The 23,675-nt window shown below is 45.9% G+C and overlaps 1 protein-coding gene across 1 annotated transcript; it reads left to right on the plus strand.

Annotated features, from left to right (window-relative positions):
* The first annotated feature begins 2,839 nt into the window (after positions 1-2,839).
* On the plus strand, positions 2,840-21,681 carry LOC138677462 (asialoglycoprotein receptor 1-like). Its single transcript, XM_069767624.1, has 9 exons — positions 2,840-2,860; positions 4,703-4,754; positions 5,756-5,869; positions 15,243-15,338; positions 15,419-15,490; positions 15,702-15,779; positions 19,929-20,080; positions 20,269-20,375; positions 20,706-21,681. Exons 2-9 carry the CDS (start codon positions 4,706-4,708, stop codon positions 20,848-20,850), a joined length of 813 nt encoding a protein of 270 aa, XP_069623725.1. The 5' UTR covers positions 2,840-2,860; positions 4,703-4,705; the 3' UTR covers positions 20,851-21,681.
* The last annotated feature ends 1,994 nt before the right edge of the window (positions 21,682-23,675 follow it).

Consider the following 23,675-nt stretch of genomic DNA (forward strand, 5'->3'; position numbering starts at 1 on the left):
CACAAGAGACAGGAGAATGGCTTCAAAATGCAAAGGTATTTAATTAAATGAAGTTTTAAACAAACAGAGGTGCCTGAGAGAAGAACCCTCTGGACCACAACACTGAACCACGTAGTGGAGCACCGGGCAAGGTGTACCCCTATACAGGGATTCCCCCGTCACAACACCAGATGGCCTAAATGCCGCAGTACCCGGACCAGAGGGACGACCCGTACAGACCATATAAACAAGACGGTGGAATTCAGGCTCTATCAGTGAAGAGGATCCTGGAAGCTCTGTGTAGTTTCGGAAAGGCTGATCCAGCCGGCAGCAATATCTGGATAGTACTGTGAGGAGCAGCTCAGTCAGCCTGGAGTGGAAACCGGGGAGTCCAGAAGGATCCAGAATAGGGAACTGCCAGCGGAGGATACTGAGGAGACAGAGGGATTAGAAAACCAAAAGTAAACTACACTTTGCAGAGCAGAGCACAGCAGAGTGTGGACTGAGCAGAGGGCCATAAACAATAGAATGAACACATTGTCCAGGCACCTCCCATAATGGGAGGATGCCTTTTATGCACAGAGCATCATAGCACAGAGAGCCTTAATAGAGAACAGGTGCTCTGCTGTTTTAAGTATGTGCAGGAAGCGGGGCGCGCCTCCTAAGAGCATTTCCAGGAGACCTGCCAAGAGGATGCAGGTTCTTAGCAGAGAAAGGAGCCGCTGATCGACTGGAGCCACGGACAGGGTGAGCAGTACCAGTGGAGCTGTGTGAAAGGTGCCGGTCTCCCTTCACAGCAGAGACCGAACCTGCAGCTGAGGGCATGATACCAGGTCATCTGGTGTAGCACCCCATCACTCTCCTCCTTGGTCAAATAGCCCTTACACAGTCTGGAGGTGTTTGGGGTCATTGTCCTGTTGAGAAATAAATGATGGTCCAACTAAACGCAAACCAGATGGAATAGCATGCCGCTGCAAGATGCTGTGGTAGCCATGCTGGTTCAGTATGCCTTCAATTTTGATAAATCCCCAACAGTGTCACCAGTAAAGCCCCCCCACACCATCACACCTCCTCCTCCATGCTTCACGGTGGGAACCAGGCATCCGTTCACCTTTTCTGCGTCGCACAAAGACACGGTGGTTGGAACCAAAGATCTCAAATTTGGACTCATCAGACCAAAGCATAGATTTCCACTGGTCTAATGTCCATTCCTTGTGTTCTTTAGCCCAAACAAGTCTCTTCTGCTTGTAGCCTGTCCTTAGCAGTGGTTTCCCAGCAGCTCTTTTACCATGAAGGCCTACTGCACAAAGTCTCCTCTTAACAGTTGTTGTAGAGATGTGTCTGCTGCTAGAACTCTGTGTGGCATTGACCTGGTCTTTAATCTGAGCTGCTGTTAACCTGTGATTTCTGAGGCTGGAGACTCGGATAAACTTATCCTCAGAAGCAGAGGTGACTCTTGGTCTTCCTTTCCTGGGGCGGTCCTCATGTGAGCCAGTTTCTTTATAGCGCTTGATGGTTTTTGCCACTGCACTTGGGGACACTTTCAAAGTTTGCCCAATTTTTCGGACTGACCTTCATTTCTTAAAGTAATGATGGCCACTCGTTTTTCTTTACTGAGCTGCTTTTTTCTTGCCATAATACAAATTCTAACAGTCTATTCAGTAGGACTATCAGCTGTGTATCCACCAGACTTCTACACAACACAACTGATGGTCCCAACCACATTCATAAGGCAAGAAATCCCACTTATTAAACCTGACAGGGCACACCTGTGAAGTGAAAACCATTCCCGGTGACTACCTCTTGAAGCTCATCAAGAGAATGCCAAGAGTGTGCAAAGCAGTCATCAAAGCAGAAGGTGGCTACTTTGAAGAACCTAGAATATAAGACATAATTTCAGTTGTTTCACACTTTTTTGTTAAGTATATAATTCCACGTGTGTTAATTCATAGTTTTGATGCCTTCAGTGTGAATGTACAATTTTCATAGTCATGAAAATAGAGAAAAATCTTTAAATGAGAAGGTGTGTCCAAACTTTTGCTCTGTACTGTATATCTATCAGTTACTGCTCAACATCAATAGTCTCATCATTTTTTCAGGAATTATATAAAAATAAATAGACTAAAAGAATACGGCTCCATATGGCTCTTTTCTGCTGGACCATTGAGACCCTTTATTTTGTAAGAGCCGCTGGAGACCCTCTGATCTCTGGTGGGCTGGCCTGACCCATGTGAAGTCCCTGCAGAATGTGAAATAGAACACACCGTCAAATTCCGACATTGATGGCCTGATATGGTGAAACACTAATGATCACACAGTGGTCTTGTCATTATTGGGGTCTTTTAGAGCAGGGGTCCCCAACTCCAGTCCTCAAGGCCCACCAACAGGTCATGTTTTCAGGATTTCCTTTGCATTGCACAGGTGATGCAATTATTACCTGGGCAAGACTAAGGAAATCCTGAAAACATGACATGTTGGTGGGCCTTGAGGACTGGAGTTGGGGACCCCTGTTTTAGAGGAGCTCTTACAGGTGAGGTGCCCTGTGGTGCCATGGGTGGCTCAGTGAGGCACATATTATATAGAGGGTAATATAGGACTTATAACCAGCGATGAGTTCTCAGGCTAATTAGTAGAATCGGCACATATTTGGGATGACGGGGATTTTTATGTTCACCACAACATGATTTGCAATTACCAGGAACTTTTCTGAAATATTGACAACATTCTAGAGAAAAGGAAGACGATTTATGCATTCGCTGCAAATTCCCTGGAAGAGGAGTCAGGACCTGGTCAGAAGGAAGTGATAGTGGAGGAGGAGCTGGTCTTTATCTCTAGCGATGGCTCAGTCACCCTCAGAAGGAAGAAGAGGAGCCAGGCTTTGGTAATGCATGGACCCTTGTAATGTGGACGTGGGGTGGGGGTTATGGCTGTTGTGATGATTTTCACCCGGTCCACTGCTGGTCATCATGTCTGTGTGCTCCAATCTGTTTCTGAGCAGACTGTTCTGCCAGTGGATGTTTGTAGTAGTCGTGGATGGTAGTAATTCACTACCACATTGTCTGGTCCCCACTATCCTATTTTATGGAGATACAATATCACTGAAAGCCCACCACACAACTTCTGGGTCTAAGTTGTAGGTACTGGATCACACCACAAGAAAATGGCCCTCCTGAAGGAAAGGCTGCTGATGTGTTGTTCTCCTGGTCTTCTTAGGGTTTATTAGATGTATCGGGAGGAGCATGGCCTTCAGAGTAAGACGTTCTTGGTCTTGTACGATGTCTGGTCCATGGTGTGGTCACAGCAGAGACCATTATTACAGAGTTGTTGTAGCTCATGTATGGAGTGATCTGGATTAATAAGGTGGGATGGATATAAGTGATAATGACAATTATACAAAGAGCTGATACAATGTCCATGATAATTATTGATGTCAACCTAGAGGTCAGTGTGTGCACTATCTGGTGATGCTGCCAGAGGTATCCAGAACTTGCTCCAATCCATTATTACTGAAGACTGTGCAAAGTGTGGAGCCTCCATAGCTCAAAGTCTGATAGTGGGCCTACCATAAATCATGTTAGAGATTCAAATTCACAAGGTGGACCCTCCATATGTGATAATGGTGGAAATTTAATATCACATGGTGGAGCCTTCATATCTTATGATGGAGCCTCATTTACCATGGTGGATCCTCTGTGTCTCATGTCGAGACCTCTGTCATATTAATAAACCTCAATGTCTCAGGGTGGAACTTCAATGTCTCATGATGGAGCCTCTATATCTTATTAATGAGCCTCAATGTCTCAGGGTGGAACTTCAGTGTCTCATGGTGGAGCCTCCATATCTTATAATAGAGCCTCATTTACCATGGTGGATCCTCTGTGTCTCATGTCGAGACCTCTATATCTTATTAATGAGCCCCAATGTCTCAGGGTGGAACTTCAATGTCTCATGATGGAGCCTCTATATCTTATTAATGAGCCTCAATGTCTCAGGGTGGAACTTCAGTGTCTCATGGTGGAGCCTCCATATCTTATGGAGGAACCTTAATGTCACATACTGCAGCCTCCATATGTGATAATGCATAATGTCATAATGGTGGAAATTTAATATCTCATGGTGGAGCCTTCATATCTTATGATGGAGCCTCATTTACCATGGTGGATCCTCTGTGTCTCATGTCGAGACCTCTATATCTTATTAATGAGCCCCAATGTCTCAGGGTGGAACTTCAGTGTCTCATGGTGGAGCCTCCATATCTTATGGAGGAACCTTAATGTCACATGCTGCAGCCTCCATATGTGATAATGCATAATGTCATAATGGTGGAAATTTAATATCTCATGGTGGAGCCTTCATATCTTATGATGGAGCCTCATTTACCATGGTGGATCCTCTGTGTCTCATGTCGAGACCTCTCATATTAATGAGCCTCAATGTCTCAGGGTGGAACTTCAGTGTCTCATGGTGGAGCCTCCATATCTTATGGAGGAACCTTAATGTCACATGGTGGAGCCTCCATATCTCATGTAGGACATCTACCTCCATTATGTCACTATTAGGATATAATGAAAGCATGTGGTCCTTGTCCACCATTCTTTGTCATCACCTCACACTGCAGCCTTCCCCTTCCATCATCCAGACCAGAGCCAGCTCAAATATTGCCTCCAAGATGAAGTTCTCCTCCACAAGTCTGTATTAATGAATAATTCTCCTCCATCCTCAGACGATGTCATTAGAATACAAAGACCTGCTGAAAGACGCTCCTGACAGTGAAGGTAAATGTACCTAGAGGATGAGGAAGGAGTTGGGGCTTCCTGGGCAAAGGTTTAGAGAACGTATACGACCTCCTGGCTTCCATAACTGTCCCGAGCAGTGATGGATCCCACACAAGTGTGAGAATGAGTGCCGACCCTGTGGGATCTCTGATATTGGATGTCACCCAGGTTTCTCTGGTTATTAAATGTCTTCATGAACATCTAGCACCTTGATTTGGACTCAGGGGCTTGAAAGCTGCAGGTTTCTTTCCAAGAAAGTTGTCTTGCTCAATACTCGTAGTTTTCTTCATGAGGTCTACGGAGACGGCTGATTTACCCCAGGGTCTTCAGAAAGAATCAAGCAGTAGTCTTCTCCTTCAGCTTTATGCCCTGGACTGGAGGGGTCAGTAGCCATAATTATAGATAAGAGACCGGAAGTGGCACCAAACTAGGACTTGGTTTAGGTGAGGAGTCTGTTTATCTCTTGGAATTAAAGAGAATCTATCACCAAATTTACGATATGCAATCTGAGAGCAGCATAATAAGGGGTTGAGACCCTGATTCCATCGATGTGTCACTTACTACGCTGCTTGTGGTAGTTTTGATAAAATCACTGTTTTCTCGGAATGCTGAGCCCTGTATAACCCCACCCACACCACTGATTGGATGCTTACTGTGTACAATGTGCATACGCAGAAAGCTGCAAATCAGTGGTCGCAGTGTGCTTATGCAGAGCAGCAGGACTAGGAGGCACGGGACACCTAGTCCAGTGCTGATAATCTCCTAATAAAACTCTGATTTTTATTGAAATAACAGCACACCGCCTAGTAAGTGACACATCATTGGAATCACAGTGTCAGCCCCGACATCATGCTGCTCTCAGATTACATAACAAATACCTGCAGACAGAGTCCCTTTAAGGCAGACAATCGTTAATTGACTCTACCAGTTGATTAGTTGGGAGAATTGAAGTGTCAGGTGATTGGTCGAGTGTCTGTAACTGACCATGTTCTCCATCCTAGAAGTGACGATGAAGCTGTGGACGCCCCCGCCATCCTCTCGCCTCCTCTACGCCCTGAGCGCTCTCTGCGCCGCTCTCTTCTTCATCATCATCATCCTGATCGTGGTCTTTAGAAGTAAGTGTAAGTCTTGGGACGTCGCTGCCCCCCGATCTCTGGATCTAGGAGAACGTCGGGCCTCAACCACTGCATTCATGTCACCAATGAATGTAGGGAAAACGTGGCAGAACTAATTACGCAAACAATGCAATTCCGCCATTGTTGTGATGACGTTCATGGTCCTGGTCACCGGATTCTCCTGCTGGTCCATGGTTTCGGGATTTACCGATTAATTAATGTGATATTTGATAGATCGGACTCTTACAGACGTTGCGATGCCGCGTACCTGCTGTATTTTCTTTATTTTTAATGTGGAGAAAGGGGATGATTCAAACTGTTATTTTTTTTTATTAAAGAATATCTATTTTGGAACTTTATATGTTAGTCCCGGCGAGGACTTAAACCTGCGATCGTCTGATCTCTGATACTATGTATCACAGGATATGGGGAAACGTGGCGGCTCCTCCAGTGGTATATATAAAATAGGAAGACTTTATTGCCAAGTGGCGTGGAACGTTTCCCATGCAATATCTTTTCTCAGGCCTTATTACATCCGAAACGTTGCCACGCCATAAGGGCAACAAACTCCACTTCTTTTCAGTTTTTTGAGCTGTTTTCCTTTTTCATTCTTATTATTGGAAACCATTTGACTACTGGTTGGGAAGCTTTGCATGACACGAGGTAATATCAGCTGCTCCAACTTTTTTCTTTCTATATATAATAATAATAATAATAATAATAATCCTTATTTATATAGCGCCAACATATTCCGCAGCGCTTTACAGTTTAACAGTTTCAAACACAACAGTCATAAGTAACAACGTTAATAATACAATAATTAAAGCAAAATAAGCCGCCCCTGCTGGTGAGAGCTTACAATCTACAATGAGGTGGGGGAGATACAAAGTACAGGTGTGTATTTACAATGATGGTCCGGCCATCTTCAGGGGGTGGGGGGTAGATGGGGGATAGTGAATGGGCTACACACAAACATAAAATGACTGATTAGGAAACGTGATAGGCCGCTCTGAACAAATGTGTTTTGAGCGAGCGCCTAAAACTATGCAAATTGTGGATGGTCCTAATATCTTGGGGTAGAGCATTCCAGAGGATTGGCGCAGCACTGGAGAAGTCTTGGAGTCGGGAGTGGGAGGTACGGATTAGCGCAGAGATTAGTCAAAAGTCGTTTGCAGAGCGCAGCGGTCGGCTAGGCCGATAGACAGAAATGAGGGAGGAGATGTATGGGGGGCCGCACTGTGGAGAGCTTTGTGGGGCAGAACAAGTACTATGAATTGTATCCTGTAATGAATGGGTAGCCAGTGTAACGACTGGCGAAGAGCGGACGCGTCCGAGTAACGATTAGCCAGATGGACGACCCTGGCTGCTGCATTAAGGATGGACTGGAGAGGGGAAAGTCGCGTGAGGGGGAGGCCAATTAATAGAGCGTTGCAGTAGTCCAGGCGGGAGTGGATCAGGGCGACCGTGAGGGTTTTTGTTGTTTCCATGGTGAGAAAAGGGCGGATTCTAGAGATGTTCTTTAGGTGTAAGCGGCACGAGCAGGCAAGAGATTGTATGTGGGAAGTGAAGGAGAGATCGGAGTCAAACATCACACCCAGACAGCGCGCCTGCCGCCAGGGTGTTATTATGGTGCCACCCACGGAGAGGGAAATGTCAGATTTAGGGAGGTTAGTAGAAGGCGGGAGCAGAAGAAGTTCAGTTTTGGAGAGGTTGAGTTTCAGATACTGTAGAGCGGACATCATGTTGGAGACTGCGGACAGACAGTCAGTGGCGTTCTGTAGTACAGCGGGGGTAAGGTCAGGGGATGACGTGTATAGTTGTGTGTCGTCGGCATAAAGATGGTACTGAAAGCCAAATCTGCTGATGGTCTGTCCAATTGGGGCCGTGTAGAGGGAGAAGAGAAGGGGGCCAAGGACTGAGCCCTGAGGTATCCCGGCAGTGAGAGGAAGAGGAGATGAAGTGGAGCCAGAGAACAGAACACTGAAGGAGCGGTCAGAAAGGAAGGAAGAGAACCAGGAGAGAGCAGTGTCCCTAATGCCTAGTGACTGGAGCCTAGAGAGTAGGAGAGGGTGGGCAACAGTGTCGAAAGCTGCAGAGAGGTTGAGGAGGATGAGCAGAGAGTGGTCACCATTACATATATATATATATATATATATATATATATATATATATATATATATATATACTGCTCCAAAAAATAAAGGGAACACTACATTTCCACATACTAGATATCTCTGAATGAAATATTCCAGTTGTAAATCTTTATTCATTACATAGTGGAATGTGTTGAGAACAATAAACCTAAAAATTATCAACGTAAATCTCAACTAATATCCCACGGAGGTCTGGAGTTGGAATGATGCTTAAAATCAAAGTGGAAAATGAAGTTACAGGCTGATCCAACTTCAGTGGAAATGCCTCAAAACAAGGAAATGATGCTCAGTAGTGTGTGTGGCCTCCACGTGCCTGTATGATCTCCCTACAACGCCTGGGCATGTTCCTGATGAGGCAGCTGATGATCTCCTGAGGGATCTCCTCCCAGACCTGGACTAAAGCATCCGCCAACTCCTGGACATTCTGTGGTGGAACGTGACGTTGGTGGATGGAGCGAGAAATGATGGCCCAGATGTGTTCAATCGGATTCAGGTCTGGGGAACGAGCGGGCCAGTCCATAGCTTCAATGCCTTCATCTTGCAGGAACTGCTGACACTCTCCAGCCACATGAGGTCTGGCATTGTCCTTCATTAGGAGGAACCCAGGGCCAACAGCACCAGCATATGGTCTCACAAGTGGTCTGAGGATCTCATCTCGGTACCTAATGGCAGTCAGGCTACCTCTGGTAAGCACATGGAGGGCTGTGCGGCCCTCCAAAGAAATGCCACCCCACACCATTACTGACCCACGCCAAACCTGTCATGCTGAAGGATGTTGCAGGCAGCAGATTGCTCTCCACAGCGTCTCCAGACTCTGTCACCTCTGTCACATGTGCTCAGTGTGAACCTGCTTTCATCTGTGAAGAGCACAGGGCGCCAATCCTAGTGTTCTGTGGCAAATGCCAAGCGTCCTGCATGGTGCTGGGCTGTGAGCACAACCCCCATCTGTGGACGTCGGGCACTCAGACCATCCTCATGGAAATCGGTTTCTAGCCGTTTGTGCAGACACATGTACATTTGTGGCCTGCTGGAGGTCATTTTGCAGGGCTCTGGCAGATCTCTTCCTGCTCCTCCTTCCACAAAAGCGGAGGTAGCAGCCCTGCTGCTGGGTTGTTGCCCTCCTGAGGCCCCCTCCACGTCTCCTGGTGTACTGACCTGTCTTCTGGTAGCGCTTCCAACCTCTGGACACTACGCTGACAGACACAGCAAACCTTGTTACCACAGCTGGCATTGATGTGCCATCCTGGATGAGCTGCACTACCTGAGCCACTTGTGTGGGTTGTAGAGTTCGTCTCATGCTACCACGAGTGTGAAAGCGCAACCAACATTCAAAAGTGACCAAAACATCAGCCAGAAAGCATTGGTACTGAGATGTGGTCTGTGGTCGCCACCTGCAGAACCACTAATTTCCATCTGTTGTCTATTCCATTTGCACAACAGCAGGTGACATTGATTGTCAATCAGTGTTGCTTCCTAAGTGGACAGTTTGATTCCACAGAAGTTTGATTTACTTGGAGTTCTATTCTGTGGTGTAAGTGTTCCCTTTATTCTTTTGAGCAGTGTATAAATATATATCATTTTTTTTTTTGCTTAAGATACAGAGGAAATGTGTCATCTGTAACTTTAGGCCTTTTACAGATCACTTCATCTTCAACATGCTTAACGGTTCACAATAACAGTCATTTTGACCCGGGGTGCCCAATCTTTTGCATGCCACTTTATATAGCAGACAGTGTGTGTGAATGTGCATTTGTAGTATGCAGTGTGTGTATGTACATGTGTGTATGTACCATACAGTGTGTATGCAGATGTGTACATGTGTCTCTGTAGCATGCAGTGTGTGTATGCAGATGTTTACGTGTGTATGCACCATACAGTGTGTCTGTACATGTGTGTGTCAGGAAATAGGAAGAAGTCCTCATTACTTCAATTACACATACAGAGCTGTCAGCTGCCGTTTCCTCTGCCTGCCAGCACAAGGCTGGAATTCTAAGCCACTCTCCCTCCCTTCCCCCTGCTATATAGCCGTAATGTGAGACCAGCGTGCTAGCAACAGGGGGGCGCCAGAAAGCTGCAAGTTCCAAACCGGAACTGGGAAGTGAGATATAGATAAATCCCCTTCAGAAAGAACCAGGGGCAACCAAACAGCACTGGTTCATGACAAATTGGTGTGAGCAGCGGGGATGATACAGGTATCTTCCCTGGTGTGATGGTGTGATATGTTATGTGGGTATCATTTTGTGTATATTTATATTTTACACATTATCATGGTGTTCTCTTGTAGGATGAGTTATTTGCCAATTGATGAATGGCTGTTTGCCATCTGATATCAGCCCTGTACTGTTATCTCCCCACATGGTCAGTGAATAATGTTGTTTGCTAATAAGCTAGGTCAACATGTCATTAGCTTGTTGAAACAATGAGCCCCTGCGACCTTCCCCCCTAACCTGTGAATGAGGAGGGGGACTTGTAAATATCACGGAGGTGAGACACAGATCTGTCCTGTGTGGAATGATGATGTGAACACAGCACGTCAGAGAGAAGGGGAAGCATATGGACCATTTTTATCCTCTGTGTCAGGATTCCCCTGACCGCTGTCACCAATGGGTCAGGATTCACACCATGACCGTCACCCGTACGTCACGGGTTGGGGTGACTTTAGGCCAACAGACGGCTATCACATGTGCAGGGGGGCTTATCTTAGTTATCCCTCCACTGCTGGACAATGTGATGAGAAAACACACACAAGGCTATTGACCTCTCAGTTTACAGCAGGGGCTTATTTTAGGTATCCCACTGCTTTTCTATATACCACGAACTGCAGGGATTTATGTATATCCCGCTTACAGTTCCACTTAACACTTGCAGCTCTCTGGCGCCCCCCTTACTCTCAGGTCCGATTAGGTACTGCACCCTGGGTAATTAGTCGCCAGAAAGGCTGCCTGCTATGTACTGGCTATTGGGCACGCTGCAGCGACGCGATAACTACTCCCACTTAGGCAGGATCAATAATTATCAATGCCGCAGTCGCTTCAGCGTAACCCAAAAGTCAGCGCACTCTCGCTGCCACCAGCTTCGATTAAACGGGTCCGAAGCTAACCCAACACAGTAGCGTAATTCTCTTCAAGAGACTTGGGGTACGGTTTAGAACAGGAGAATGAACTAACATATAATAGTATATCCCATTAAAAAATTAGGCAGTGCTTTATCAAAAATATTTTATAAAGATGTTACAAATGAGACAATTGCAAATATGTACAAGGGTAATTATAACATAAAGGGAATAAATGAGAAAAGATAACACTCACATGTTCAAAACATTGCAGGCAACCAGGCTAGTGGAGTTTTCCATATGTCCCAGCTCATTCCATATTGTCCCAGATGAGGTTTAACAATGATAAATGTAAGGTTATACACATGGGAAGAAGGAATCAATGTCACCATTACACACTGAATGGGAAACCACTGGATAAATCTGACAGGGAGAAGGACTTGGGGATCCTAGTTAATGATAAACTTACCTGGAGCAGCCAGTGCCAGGCAGCAGCTGCCAAGGCAAACAGGATCATGGGGTGCATTAAAAGAGGTCTGGATACACATGATGAGAGCATTATACTGCCTCTGTACAAATCCCTAGTTAGACCGCACATGGAGTACTGTGTCCAGTTTTGGGCACCGGTGCTCAGGAAGGATATAATGGAACTAGAGAGAGTACAAAGGAGGGCAACAAAATTAATAAAGGGGATGGGAGAACTGCAATACCCAGATAGATTAGCGAAATTAGGATTATTTAGTCTAGAAAAAAGACGACTGAGGGGCGATCTAATAACCATGTATAAGTATATAAGGGGACAATACAAATATCTCGCTGAGGATCTGTTTATACCAAGGAAGGTGACGGGCACAAGGGGGCATTCTTTGCGTCTGGAGGAGAGAAGGTTTTTCCACCAACATAGAAGAGGATTCTTTACTGTTAGGGCAGTGAGAATCTGGAATTGCTTGCCTGAGGAGGTGGTGATGGCGAACTCAGTCGAGGGGTTCAAGAGAGGCCTGGATGTCTTCCTGGAGCAGAACAATATTGTATCATACAATTAGGTTCTGTAGAAGGACGTAGATCTGGGGATTTATTATGATGGAATATAGGCTGAACTGGATGGACAAATGTCTTTTTTCGGCCTTACTAACTATGTTACTATGTTACTATGTTACTATTAGGACGTGCTGCTGGCTTCAGGAGAAGACAAGAAGTCCGGAAGAAGAAATCAAGCAGAGAGACTGAGCTGGGGATGTGTGCAGCCAGTTATAACTTCAAGGCTGTGACATCACAGAAAGGCTGGCTTATCCAGACCCTCCTCTCTCAACCTTCTGAGTAAACTTTAAACTATTTTCTCTGATTTCTATAACTTCACTACAAAACATGTCAGAGTCCTAACAAACTCATAATTCATCTCGGATTAACGTGAGCATTCTAATGTGATCAAATATGTCCTATCTGGGATACATATTTACAGAGAAATCCCTACTTCTTTACCCAACGGAGTTAGAAGCCCGAGTTTCAAGGGATGGGTAGATACACCGAGTGAGAATAAGAATATATATTTTCGTATTTCTAGCTTAAATCATTTGCCTAATATCTAACAAAAACTAAACAAAGAATCTTTCCTGATCTTTGGAGCCATTTTTCCGGTTCCAGCTAGTGGAAGATTCTAACCTGGTCGTAAATACCGTTCGGCCATAGTAACATAGTAACATAGTAACATAGTTAGTAAGGCCGAAAAAAGACATTTGTCCATCCAGTTCAGCCTATATTCCATCATAATAAATCCCCAGATCTACGTCCTTCTACAGAACCTAATTGTATGATACAATATTGTTCTGCTCCAGGAAGACATCCAGGCCTCTCTTGAACCCCTCGACTGAGTTCGCCATCACCACCTCCTCAGGCAAGCAATTCCAGATTCTCACTGCCCTAACAGTAAAGAATCCTCTTCTATGTTGGTGGAAAAACCTTCTCTCCTCCAGACGCAAAGAATGCCCCCTTGTGCCCGTCACCTTCCTTGGTATAAACAGATCCTCAGCGAGATATTTGTATTGTCCCCTTATATACTTATACATGGTTATTAGATCGCCCCTCAGTCGTCTTTTTTCTAGACTAAATAATCCTAATTTCGCTAATCTATCTGGGTATTGTAGTTCTCCCATCCCCTTTATTAATTTTGTTGCCCTCCTTTGTACTCTCTCTAGTTCCATTATATCCTTCCTGAGCACCGGTGCCCAAAACTGGACACAGTACTCCATGTGCGGTCTAACTAGGGATTTGTACAGAGGCAGTATAATGCTCTCATCATGTGTATCCAGACCTCTTTTAATGCACCCCATGATCCTGTTTGCCTTGGCAGCTGCTGCCTGGCACTGGCTGCTCCAGGTAAGTTTATCATTAACTAGGATCCCCAAGTCCTTCTCCCTGTCAGATTTACCCAGTGGTTTCCCGTTCAGTGTGTAATGGTGATATTGATTCCCTCTTCCCATGTGTATAACCTTACATTTATCATTGTTAAACCTCATCTGCCACCTTTCAGCCCAAGTTTCCAACTTATCCAGATCCATCTGTAGCAGAATACTATCTTCTCTTGTATTAACTGCTTTACATAGTTTTGTATCATCTGCAAATATCGATATTTTACTGTGTAAACCTTCTACCAGATCATTAATGAATATGTTGAAGAGAACAGGTCCCAATACTGACCCCTGCGGTACCCCACTGGTCACAGCGACCCAGTTAGAGACTATACCATTTATAACCACCCTCTGCTTTCTATCACTAAGCCAGTTACTAACCCATTTACACACATTTTCCCCCAGACCAAGCATTCTCATTTTGTGTACCAACCTCTTGTGCGGCACGGTATCAAACGCTTTGGAAAAATCGAGATATACCACGTCCAATGAATCACCGTGGTCCAGTCTATAGCTTACCTCTTCATAAAAACTGATTAGATTGGTTTGACAGGAGCGATTTCTCATAAACCCATGCTGATATGGAGTTAAACAGTTATTCTCATAAAACTCCCCACACTCTCTGAGAAGGAAAGCCAGGAATTGGCAGCTACAAACTGTTACTCCAAGAAGGGGGGCTTAGCCCACGCAGGCTAGCAAGAGAACTACTTATGATATTTCATACCATATCGTGACACTCTGTCTGCTGGATTATTGGACATTTATCCTGTTACTGAACCGCATTCGGCTTCTGGACTGTCTTATTCTTTGTGTGGTGGATCGTATATGGACCTCTCGTGTTTTTGCCTAAATAAAGCTTTTGGAATTGTTCACTCTTCTCTTGCTCTGTTGATTGTGTGATACCAGAGAAGGACCCTGTGACACCTGGGATACGTGACAGTGTGTATGTAGCTTGCAGTGTATCTGTACATGTGTGTATGTAGCATGCAGTATGTGCAGCAACCACATTTATAAACACTGTCACTGTAGATGACAATTTTTCGACAATCTCCATACTAACCGGTAAAATGCATTCATCAGGTTATGGATGGTTTATGTGGGAACAATAGATCATCGATCTCAGCAGCACATCGCCGGTGTACAGAGGAGAAGTGCTGTCCAGAACGTGTTCTGCATGGGAACAGAGTGGTCTGTTAGAGATCGTTCTGCCCCATCATTTTTTATTAGACTGTGTAAAGAGGGAGGTAAACAAGCGTAGAACAATGTGAATGTAGTCGATTGTGCTTGCTTAATGCTGTAGGGAGAATTCGGTGGTGGGCGGACGCTAAGCGTGTGGTTTTGTGCTCCCATATTGGGCAATACCAATGTTCTTACTTTTTCGTGCTCTTTTGTGAGCTTTCTATGTGCTTTTTACAATTGAGCCATATTTTATAAACCAAGCCTCCAATGTTTGGCTCCAGAACTTCAGCTTTCAGCCTCTACAGCCACTGCATAATAGGAGTTGTAGTTTTCAAGAACTGGAGAGCCACTGGTAAAGACCACCAGTATCCAGCAATCTGGTCGTGAGTTGCCCTCGCACACTTTGCTCCTTTGTTACGTGTTCTGTGGTCTCAATCTTCCTAAAGATTACCCTTAAAAACATCTTACGATGCTGAAGGTCCCAGTCTGGCCACGGAGGGTCATACAAACCTGGCTTACTGTGTATCAGAGATAATTTCCATATGATTGTCTCTGTAGCTAATATGTTCATAATGCAATTACAGCTCCAGGAGAAAAGCCAAGAGACCGAACCACTGAGTTCCAGATTGGTAACCTCAGTGAGAGCATGACAACGAAGGTCGGTCAGCTGTCTCAGGACGGTGAGTCATTTAAGAGTGGAGTGGGTCAACACCACAAGCCAGCAAGTAGAGTGGGTCTAATTCCAGCCATCTTTCAAAAGGAACCAAGCTGATGGAAAAACTACAGCAGATGGACACCGCTCTGGAGGCCATCCAGACTGACACTTCCACAGGTAAAGTCTCAGCACAGGTGGGGCTGAATTTGAGGGGGTCTAAAGGGCGAGTTATGGAGCAGGGGTCACATGTCACAGGAACATGACAGGAAATGCTCAAGTCATCTCTACTGTAGATGTGGGAGCCATGGGGCCAAGGAGCCACTACTACTAGGACCATGCATTGAGTCATGAAAGGTCCTTCAGTAACATGATATTTCTGGTGTTTCAGGCCAACTACAGAGCAAAATGCAGAAAGTGCTGACTGCCATCAATAAAATGTCCGACCGCATAAAGAGGCTCGATAATGGTGAGTGGTCAGAAATAAACCAATCAAGGTGGCAAACCAACAATCGTGACCCACAAACAGGGCCAGCTGTGACGGGGTGTACGGCAGAGCAAGAAGGGACAACAGGCCAAGGGATGATTCCACAGATTTATTATCAAGAACGCTGGAACAACACATGCAGGTAGATCTACAGAGTCCACAATTAGTCCAATGGAACAGGTTCGGGGCATCTCCCGATAATCCTTGTGCCAGGTAACAAAGCAATAGTCCACAATTAGTCCAAGGGATCCCAAAACAATCTCACGAACGATGAGATATGTCCTCAGCTCAAGTCTCGCCCCGTTCGCTTCCGCAGTCACAGATGGACATGGGGTCTTTCCTCAGCTAAGAATCCCCACTCCTTCTCCTTCAAGGATCAACTCACATCTGATCTCAAAATAAGAATGGATTGTCTGAGCTCCTGGGATCCGCCCATGAAGGGGGGTAGGGGTCACACCTTCTATTCAATGGTTGGGTCCACCAGAAGATTCTAGACTGGTGGGCTCCACGTAGTCTATGTAGTATGTACATTTGACTAGCCACCTGCTGTGAGGAAGAATGGCTATTCCTCCACTAGTGATGTTGACAAAGCTTAATTACATTAGAGCTGAGGGCTGCAAGTATTGGGGGAAGGAGACATATTGTTACAGGTGAACTCCCAGCCAAGAAAATACATAAATTACAGCTAATAGAAACCAGAGAACAGTTACATACATCAAATGGCGTATTATTCAAATACAGGACAGGGCACAAGTACACATCATGACAATCCCTTCCCCTCCCAATTTGTGTACGTACCAGGGACCTCTACAGGTCGCTGGTTAAGTACACACAGGCAGAGCGTAACTTACATGTGGCTTCATGCAGCCACGAATTGGCATCGTAGCTCTCCCACATCATTGCCCAGGAGAACATCTGCAGGCAGACCACCCATCACCCCAACCACACATCGCCTGACCCCAAAACCAAAGTTCAGATCCACAGTGGCTGTGGGAATAGTCCTCCATTGTCCACCAGCCAGTTCAATGACAATCCCAGGTCCTCGATGCATTGCCTCAGGCCGAACCACTCGGGGATCAGCCAGTGTGAGGAAAGCCCCTGAGTCACAAAATCCAATAACATAGTAACATAGTAACATAGTTAGTAAGGCCGAAAAAAGACATTTGTCCATCCAGTTCAGCCTATATTCCATCATAATAAATACCCAGATCTACGTCCTTCTACAGAACCTAATAATTGTATGATACAATATTGTTCTGCTCCAGGAAGACATCCAGGCCTCTCTTGAACCCCTCGACTGAGTTCGCCATCACCACCTCCTCAGGCAAGCAATTCCAGATTCTCACTGCCCTAACAGTAAAGAATCCTCTTCTATGTTGGTGGAAATAAGTCTCTGTCCATCCAGCACGACCTCCTGCAAGTGCTTACCTCGATGAGCAGAAGTCGTCATAGCTGCAGGTCGCACACCATAAACTCCTAGTGGTGCAACATGGGTGGGTGAGGCACAAGGCCAGTCCTCACGTAGTGGTGACACGTCGTCCTCCATGGCACTTGGCTGTACATAATTAATAATACGACTGGGTACAGGATTAATCCTCATTTGAACAGCTGGGCAGGAGGCTTGCAGATGCCCCGGCTGTCCACATCGATGGCATCTGTGCTGGGTCTCACTCCATCCAAGGCGTCCTCTTGGGCGAGGGGTAAGGGTACCTGGAGGCCGGCCCCCACCTGAAGGTGCTGTAGGGTTTTGAGGACGACTCCTCCATGGGCTGGCTGGGCATGAGGCCTGCAGATGCCCCGGATGGCCGCAACCATAACACCTGCGCTCTGCTACTTCCTCTCCTCGTCGTATTCCAGAAAACGCAGTAGAAGCAACTGGAGGCACATTTACACGGGTATCAGCATGAGGTGGTGGCTTAGAGGAACGGGGAACAATGGGGACAAGAACAGGGGGCCACCGGTGTTGTGGAGCTGGTAGGCCTCTCTCCATCCTCCAACAGAACCCTCCACTGAGGCTTGATGGTGAGAGCCTCATCAGCTAGAGCTGCAGCTTCCTCCACAGTGGCTGGTCTCCTCTCACGCACCCATTCCCGGATCTCAGCAGGGCACTTGAAGTAAAACTGCTCTTTTAGGATAACATGGAGGAAGGTCTCCCAGGTTAAGGCCTCCTCTGCCTCCAGCCAGCGATGACATATTTGTTTGAGTCTGTGGGCATACATCTTGAAAGACACTTCCTCATCACAGGCTAAAGTACGGAACTGAGTCCTGTAAGTGTCTGGGGTAACAGCATAATGTTCTAGAATAGTCCGTTTAATCTCCGCATACTCACAGTTCCCCTGAGGGTCCATAGCTCTATAGGCTGCGGCAGCTCCACCCTCTAAGAGCCCCACCAGATGTCGGACTCGGTCCCTTTCCGGGACTTCCATTAATCGACACTGATGCTCAAAGTTCTGGAAGAAGCCCTCAATGTCTCCTGCAGCCACATTAAAGGGCTTGAAGTCTTTGCGGGACACTCTGGGGAGTTCCCTCATGGTGGGTGCTGGGGTTAGAGTCTGTCTGGAGCTTCTAGCTGCTTCCAAAGCGATCTGCCTCTCCAGCAATGCCATCTCCTGAGCTCTGTGAATGGCCTCCCTCTTATCGTGTATGGTGGCCTCTTCTCCCAGCAATGCCAACTCCTCCTCGTACTACACAACCCACTGACTTTTTGGGGTATTTACCTCCGGCTGCAGTCTTTCCTCCATTTGCTGTGAGGATCCTTCCTCAGCGTCATCTTGCAGGCGAACTCCTTCCAAAGCCTCAATAAGCTGCTCCTTGGAGAGTCCCTTAAAACGGACTCCTACTTCACGGGCCTTTGATTGTAGGCTCCCCAAAGTCCAGTTCTTGTACTCTGCGGCGTTGGTTCCCGATGTTGGGCCATTGTCCTCCATTCCTTCTGCTCTGATCCCTCTGCTGCCAACCAGTCTGTGACGGGGTGTACGGCAGAGCAAGAAGGGACAACAGGCCGAGGGATGATTCCACAGATTTATTATCAAGAACGCTGGAACAACACATGCAGGTAGATCTACAGAGTCCACAATTAGTCCAGTGGAACAGGTTCGGGGCATCTCCCGATAATCCTTGTGCCAGGTAACAAAGCAATAGTCCACAATTAGTCCAAGGGATCCCAAAACAATCTCACGAACGACGAGATATGTCCTCAGCTCAAGTCTCGCCCCGTTCGCTTCCGCAGTCACAGATGGACATGGGGTCTTGCCTCAGCTAAGAATCCCCACTCCTTCTCCTTCAAGGATCAACTCACATCTGATCTCAAAATAAGAATGGATTGTCTGAGCTCCTGGGATCCGCCCATGAAGGGGGGGTAGGGGTCACACCTTCTATTCAATGGTTGGGTCCACCAGAAGATTCTAGACTGGTGGGCTCCAGGCAGTCTATGTAATATGTACATTTGACTAGCCACCTGCTGTGAGGAAGAATGGCTATTCCTCCACTAGTGATGTTGACAAAGCTTAATTACATTAGAGCTTAGGGCTGCAAGTATTGCGGGAAGGAGACATATTGTTACAGGTGAACTCCCAGCACAAGAAAATACATAAATTACAGCTAATAGAAACCAGAGAACAGTTACATACATCAAATGGCATATTATTCAAATACAGGACAGGGCACAAGTACATATCATGACACAGCAAGCTAGAGATCACAACAAAATGTGTTCCACGTGTTCTCCAAGATGGCCTCATTGAGGTCATGATGTCATCTAGAGATTGTAATGTCATTTCCAAGCCATGAGATCACCTGAATGTCATGATGTCATCTCCAGGCCTTGATATCATGTGTTGGTCATGATGTCCACTCCAGGTGATGATGTAACCTGCATTTCATGGTGTCATCTGCAGATTGCATTGTCACTTCCAGGCCATGATGATGTCATCTTCTCCTAATGACATCATCTGCAGGTCAACATGTCATCTCCAGATTATTATCTCTACGCTCGTTCATAATGCTCTCTCGAGATTTCATGTACATGCCATGATGTCCTCTCCAGGTCATGACAGGCTCATATACCTCATAATATCCTTCCTAAGTCATGATGTCATCTATCAATGACAATGGTTGATTTTATTCATGAAGGGTCTGAAGATATCGTCTGTCCCTCTGGTTGGACTCAGAACCTGCTCAGCTGCTACCTTTACTCCACTGAAGGGAGATCATGGGAGGATTCCAAAAAAATATGTGAAGCCAAACAAGCTCACCTGCTGGTCATCAACTCTGAAGAAGAGCAGGTCAGTGAGGGGGGATTTATGGGGGAGGGGAAATGGATAATGGTGCCGAGAGGAGGCTGCTTCACACTCTCATCCAGCACTGTTCACTGCTGGACACACTGTGGGTGTACGGGGCTCGATCATTATTCCCCAGGGGCCAGACAGCAGAAAATAAAGGTAGTCATAGAAAACATTCTCTATATCCACAGAATTTCGTATTTGGAATAACAAAGGGAAAATACACCTGGATCGGTCTGACGGACGTGTCCGGAAACTGGATATGGGTGGATGGAACTAAATACGATTCTACCCCAAAGTAAGTACCGAAGCTGGGGGACATCTGTGGTGACGGGGTGCCAACAAGAAAAGCAAACAAATGTTACCCCGAGTGTTGGAGTCGTTATCCCGTATCCTGAGTGTTGGTGTCATTATACCATACCCTGAGTGTCAGCGTTATTATCCCATAACCCAAGTGTCAAAGTCTTTATCACGTAGCAGGAGTCTCGGTGTCATCCCGTACCCCAAGAGTCGACGGTGTCATCCCTTTCCCCGAGAGTCAAAGTCATTATCCTGTAACCCAGGTTTAATGTGTCCCTGAACCCCTCTTCTCTTTGTAGATACTGATCTTTCCTTTCATATGTGGCAGGAATTGGCTCCCTGGGCAACCTGATGAGTATTTTGGCCATGGACTTGGTGGAGGAGAAGATTGTGCTCACCTTCATCAAAATGGACAATGGAATGATGACCATTGCTCCCGACGCTACTGGTACATATGTGAAAAGAACTTGTGAGGAGTGTTGAAGTTCTAAGGCGCCAGTGACATTACCGTAGATCTAACTCAATAATGGACCACCCATAACCACTGACCCCAAAGTCAATGGTTTACAAAACACATTTCATAGTAACAAATGGAGCTTAATGTAGGTAGGAATTGTTTAGAAAGATCCATGTAGAGGATGCACGGAGCGGCTCTATGTACCTGACCTAGTAGGTGCATGGAGCGGCTCTATGTACCTGATCTAGTAGGTGCACGGAGAGGCTCTACGTACCTGATCTAGTAGGTGCACGGAGCGGCTCTACGTACCTGATCTAGTAGGTGCACGGAGCGGATCTACGTACCTGATCTAGTAGGTGCACGGAGCGGCTCTACGTACCTGATCTAGTAGGTGCACGGAGCGGCTCTACGTACCTGATCTAGTAGGTGCACGGAGCGGCTCTATGTACCTGATCTAGTAGGTGCACGGAGCGGCTCTATGTACCTGATCTAGTAGGTGCACGGAGCAGCTTTATGGACATGGTCATGTAGAAGGTGCACGATGTGGTTCTATGTAAACAACCATGTAGGTGCACGGAGTGGCTCTTTGGAGCTGAGCATGTAGAAGGTGCACGGAGGTCTCCATGTAGATGGCCATGTAGGCCCTCCAGCCAGAAGGACAATATCGACAGTTTCTGGGACATGTCCTCTTCCAGTCCTTTATCACCATTGATCCTCCTCACTTCATGCTTCACCTGATCTTCTGAAATCTTCTGTAATATACCGACTACCTGATCACATTGTGTAATGGAATATATTATGATTTTGTGATAATTATATCAGAATATATTAAATCTAATATATTACACCCGCGTACTCATGTGTAACCACAGGGAGACATTCCAGAATCCCCGGCACCATATATACCTACATGTTGCCATACAGTGTTAGAGACTACAACAGCTGCAGGCTTATACCTGACTGAGGGACTGTGTTCAGCCGACAGGAGATGGCTGTGTGTTAATAGGGTTTGCCAATACTGTTCTATATGACTTTGGTTTCTGTCATTTCTGTATCTTCCACGTTGTGATGATGCAGATAAAAATCTCAGTATGTCCTGAATAAAATTCTTCATTACCCCAATGACTGAGTGCAGAGGAATCTACTGAAAGCTGCAATCTGCAGCAGGCCCACACACTGAGTAAGAGTGCAGCACAGACAAGGACTGGATGGATGCCAGGGACCTCAAGGGTCTCCGCACTTGAAAACAGGAAACTCAGTGCTGATGTATAAAGGAGAGAAGGAAAGTGTCCGCAGCTCCGACTAAATAATGACAGTGACCAGCTATGGAGGAATAAAGGGGCATGTCACTGTCTGGACCTGTGTTTTGCTGCAGTATGCTGGGTATCTGGTGTTAGTAGCGAACTGCTGGGAGCTGTGAGTGTGACTCCTCCCTATCCAGTATATCCCAGCAGGCAAGCTGGTTCCAGAATATAATGCACTATTAGCATATATGCACACATCAATAAACAAAGCTTAACACACTCAATGTACAGTCACTATTACAGACTTACACAGCATGTTAGATAGTATATCAGTGGGCAGTCTGTCTTCTTGACCCACCAGACATAAACACTTGAATTCACAAGCCAATATACAGATAAAAAGCCAGTCCTTTTGGTTTGCAAAAACATGGTTGTCTGGGAAATTAAGATACAATCTGGTTTCTTCACATCCACATTCTTATAACAGCTGGAAGACAGGGGTCTCATGGGACCTGATGATAGTCTGAGTAACCTGTCCATGGAAGCCCTGATTAGAGCTCAGTCGATTCTGGACAGAAACTCTTCACAAAAAGACATCAGTTCTGCAGCCATAATGCTATGGATTTACCTGCCACATGCAGTGCAGTGAATAATGTACTGGAAAAAGCAGTGCAGATACTGTGGGGCAGAGGGAGCAGTTACCCCATGTGGAATGACTGCTAATCTTAACTTTATGCATCATGTACAGCATATCAATACAATTAAAATCTATGCTTGAGCAAGGAGAAATGGTTCCAGTACTGACTGTGTTGGAGCACTGTCACGATAATTTAAAAATCATAGCTGAGGGATTTTTGCACATCTGACCATGGTCCTGAAAGCACATGGCAGCTGTAAAACCTCCTCTCTCTCCCCCCCCTGAATACAACAAACCAGCCCTATGGCAGACACTGGGTAACTTGAAGGCTAGTGTGTGAGCAGGGTGTGGCTTTAAACTGCAGGTGACCAATCCTGCAAAGCCACCTGTGGTCCCTCCCTTCTCAGTCAGGAATTTCTTTTTTCTTCAGGGTCTGAGAACATAAATATCTCTGACCTCAGTGAATATCATTAACCAGCCCTTTAGTGATGTCACAAGGCTGGAGTTTATAAGTCTCTACACTTAACCGAGCCTTCAGTTCTTGCCTGAGGAGCTGTACTATGCACTGGGACATCTGGGCTCTGCCTGCCAGCATGGTTTAGCCTGAAATGATCTGAGAACATGTGAGTTATACCTTTCTTCTTTATTCCATGTTATTTTATAATTGCTGGTACATATTTTTCAATTGTCTCTTTTGTAATATCCTTGTAATATTTTTTTATAAACACTGCCTTATCTTTCGGAGTAAAATATCTAAATTACTAGTTTTGTTCTTCCTGCTCTAAAACGTACCCTAAGTCTTCTGAAGGGAAATACGCTACTGTTTTGGGTTAGCTTCGGACCAGTTTAATCAAAGCTGGTGGCAGCATACCTTGTTCTGTGCCTTTGGGAGTCGTAGCGATGGCGACGTTGATAATTATTGTTCCTGCCTGAGTCGGAGTAGTCATATCGCCTCGCTGC

Source organism: Ranitomeya imitator, chromosome 4, assembly GCF_032444005.1.
Source record: "Ranitomeya imitator isolate aRanImi1 chromosome 4, aRanImi1.pri, whole genome shotgun sequence".
Lineage (NCBI taxonomy): Eukaryota > Metazoa > Chordata > Amphibia > Anura > Dendrobatidae > Ranitomeya > Ranitomeya imitator.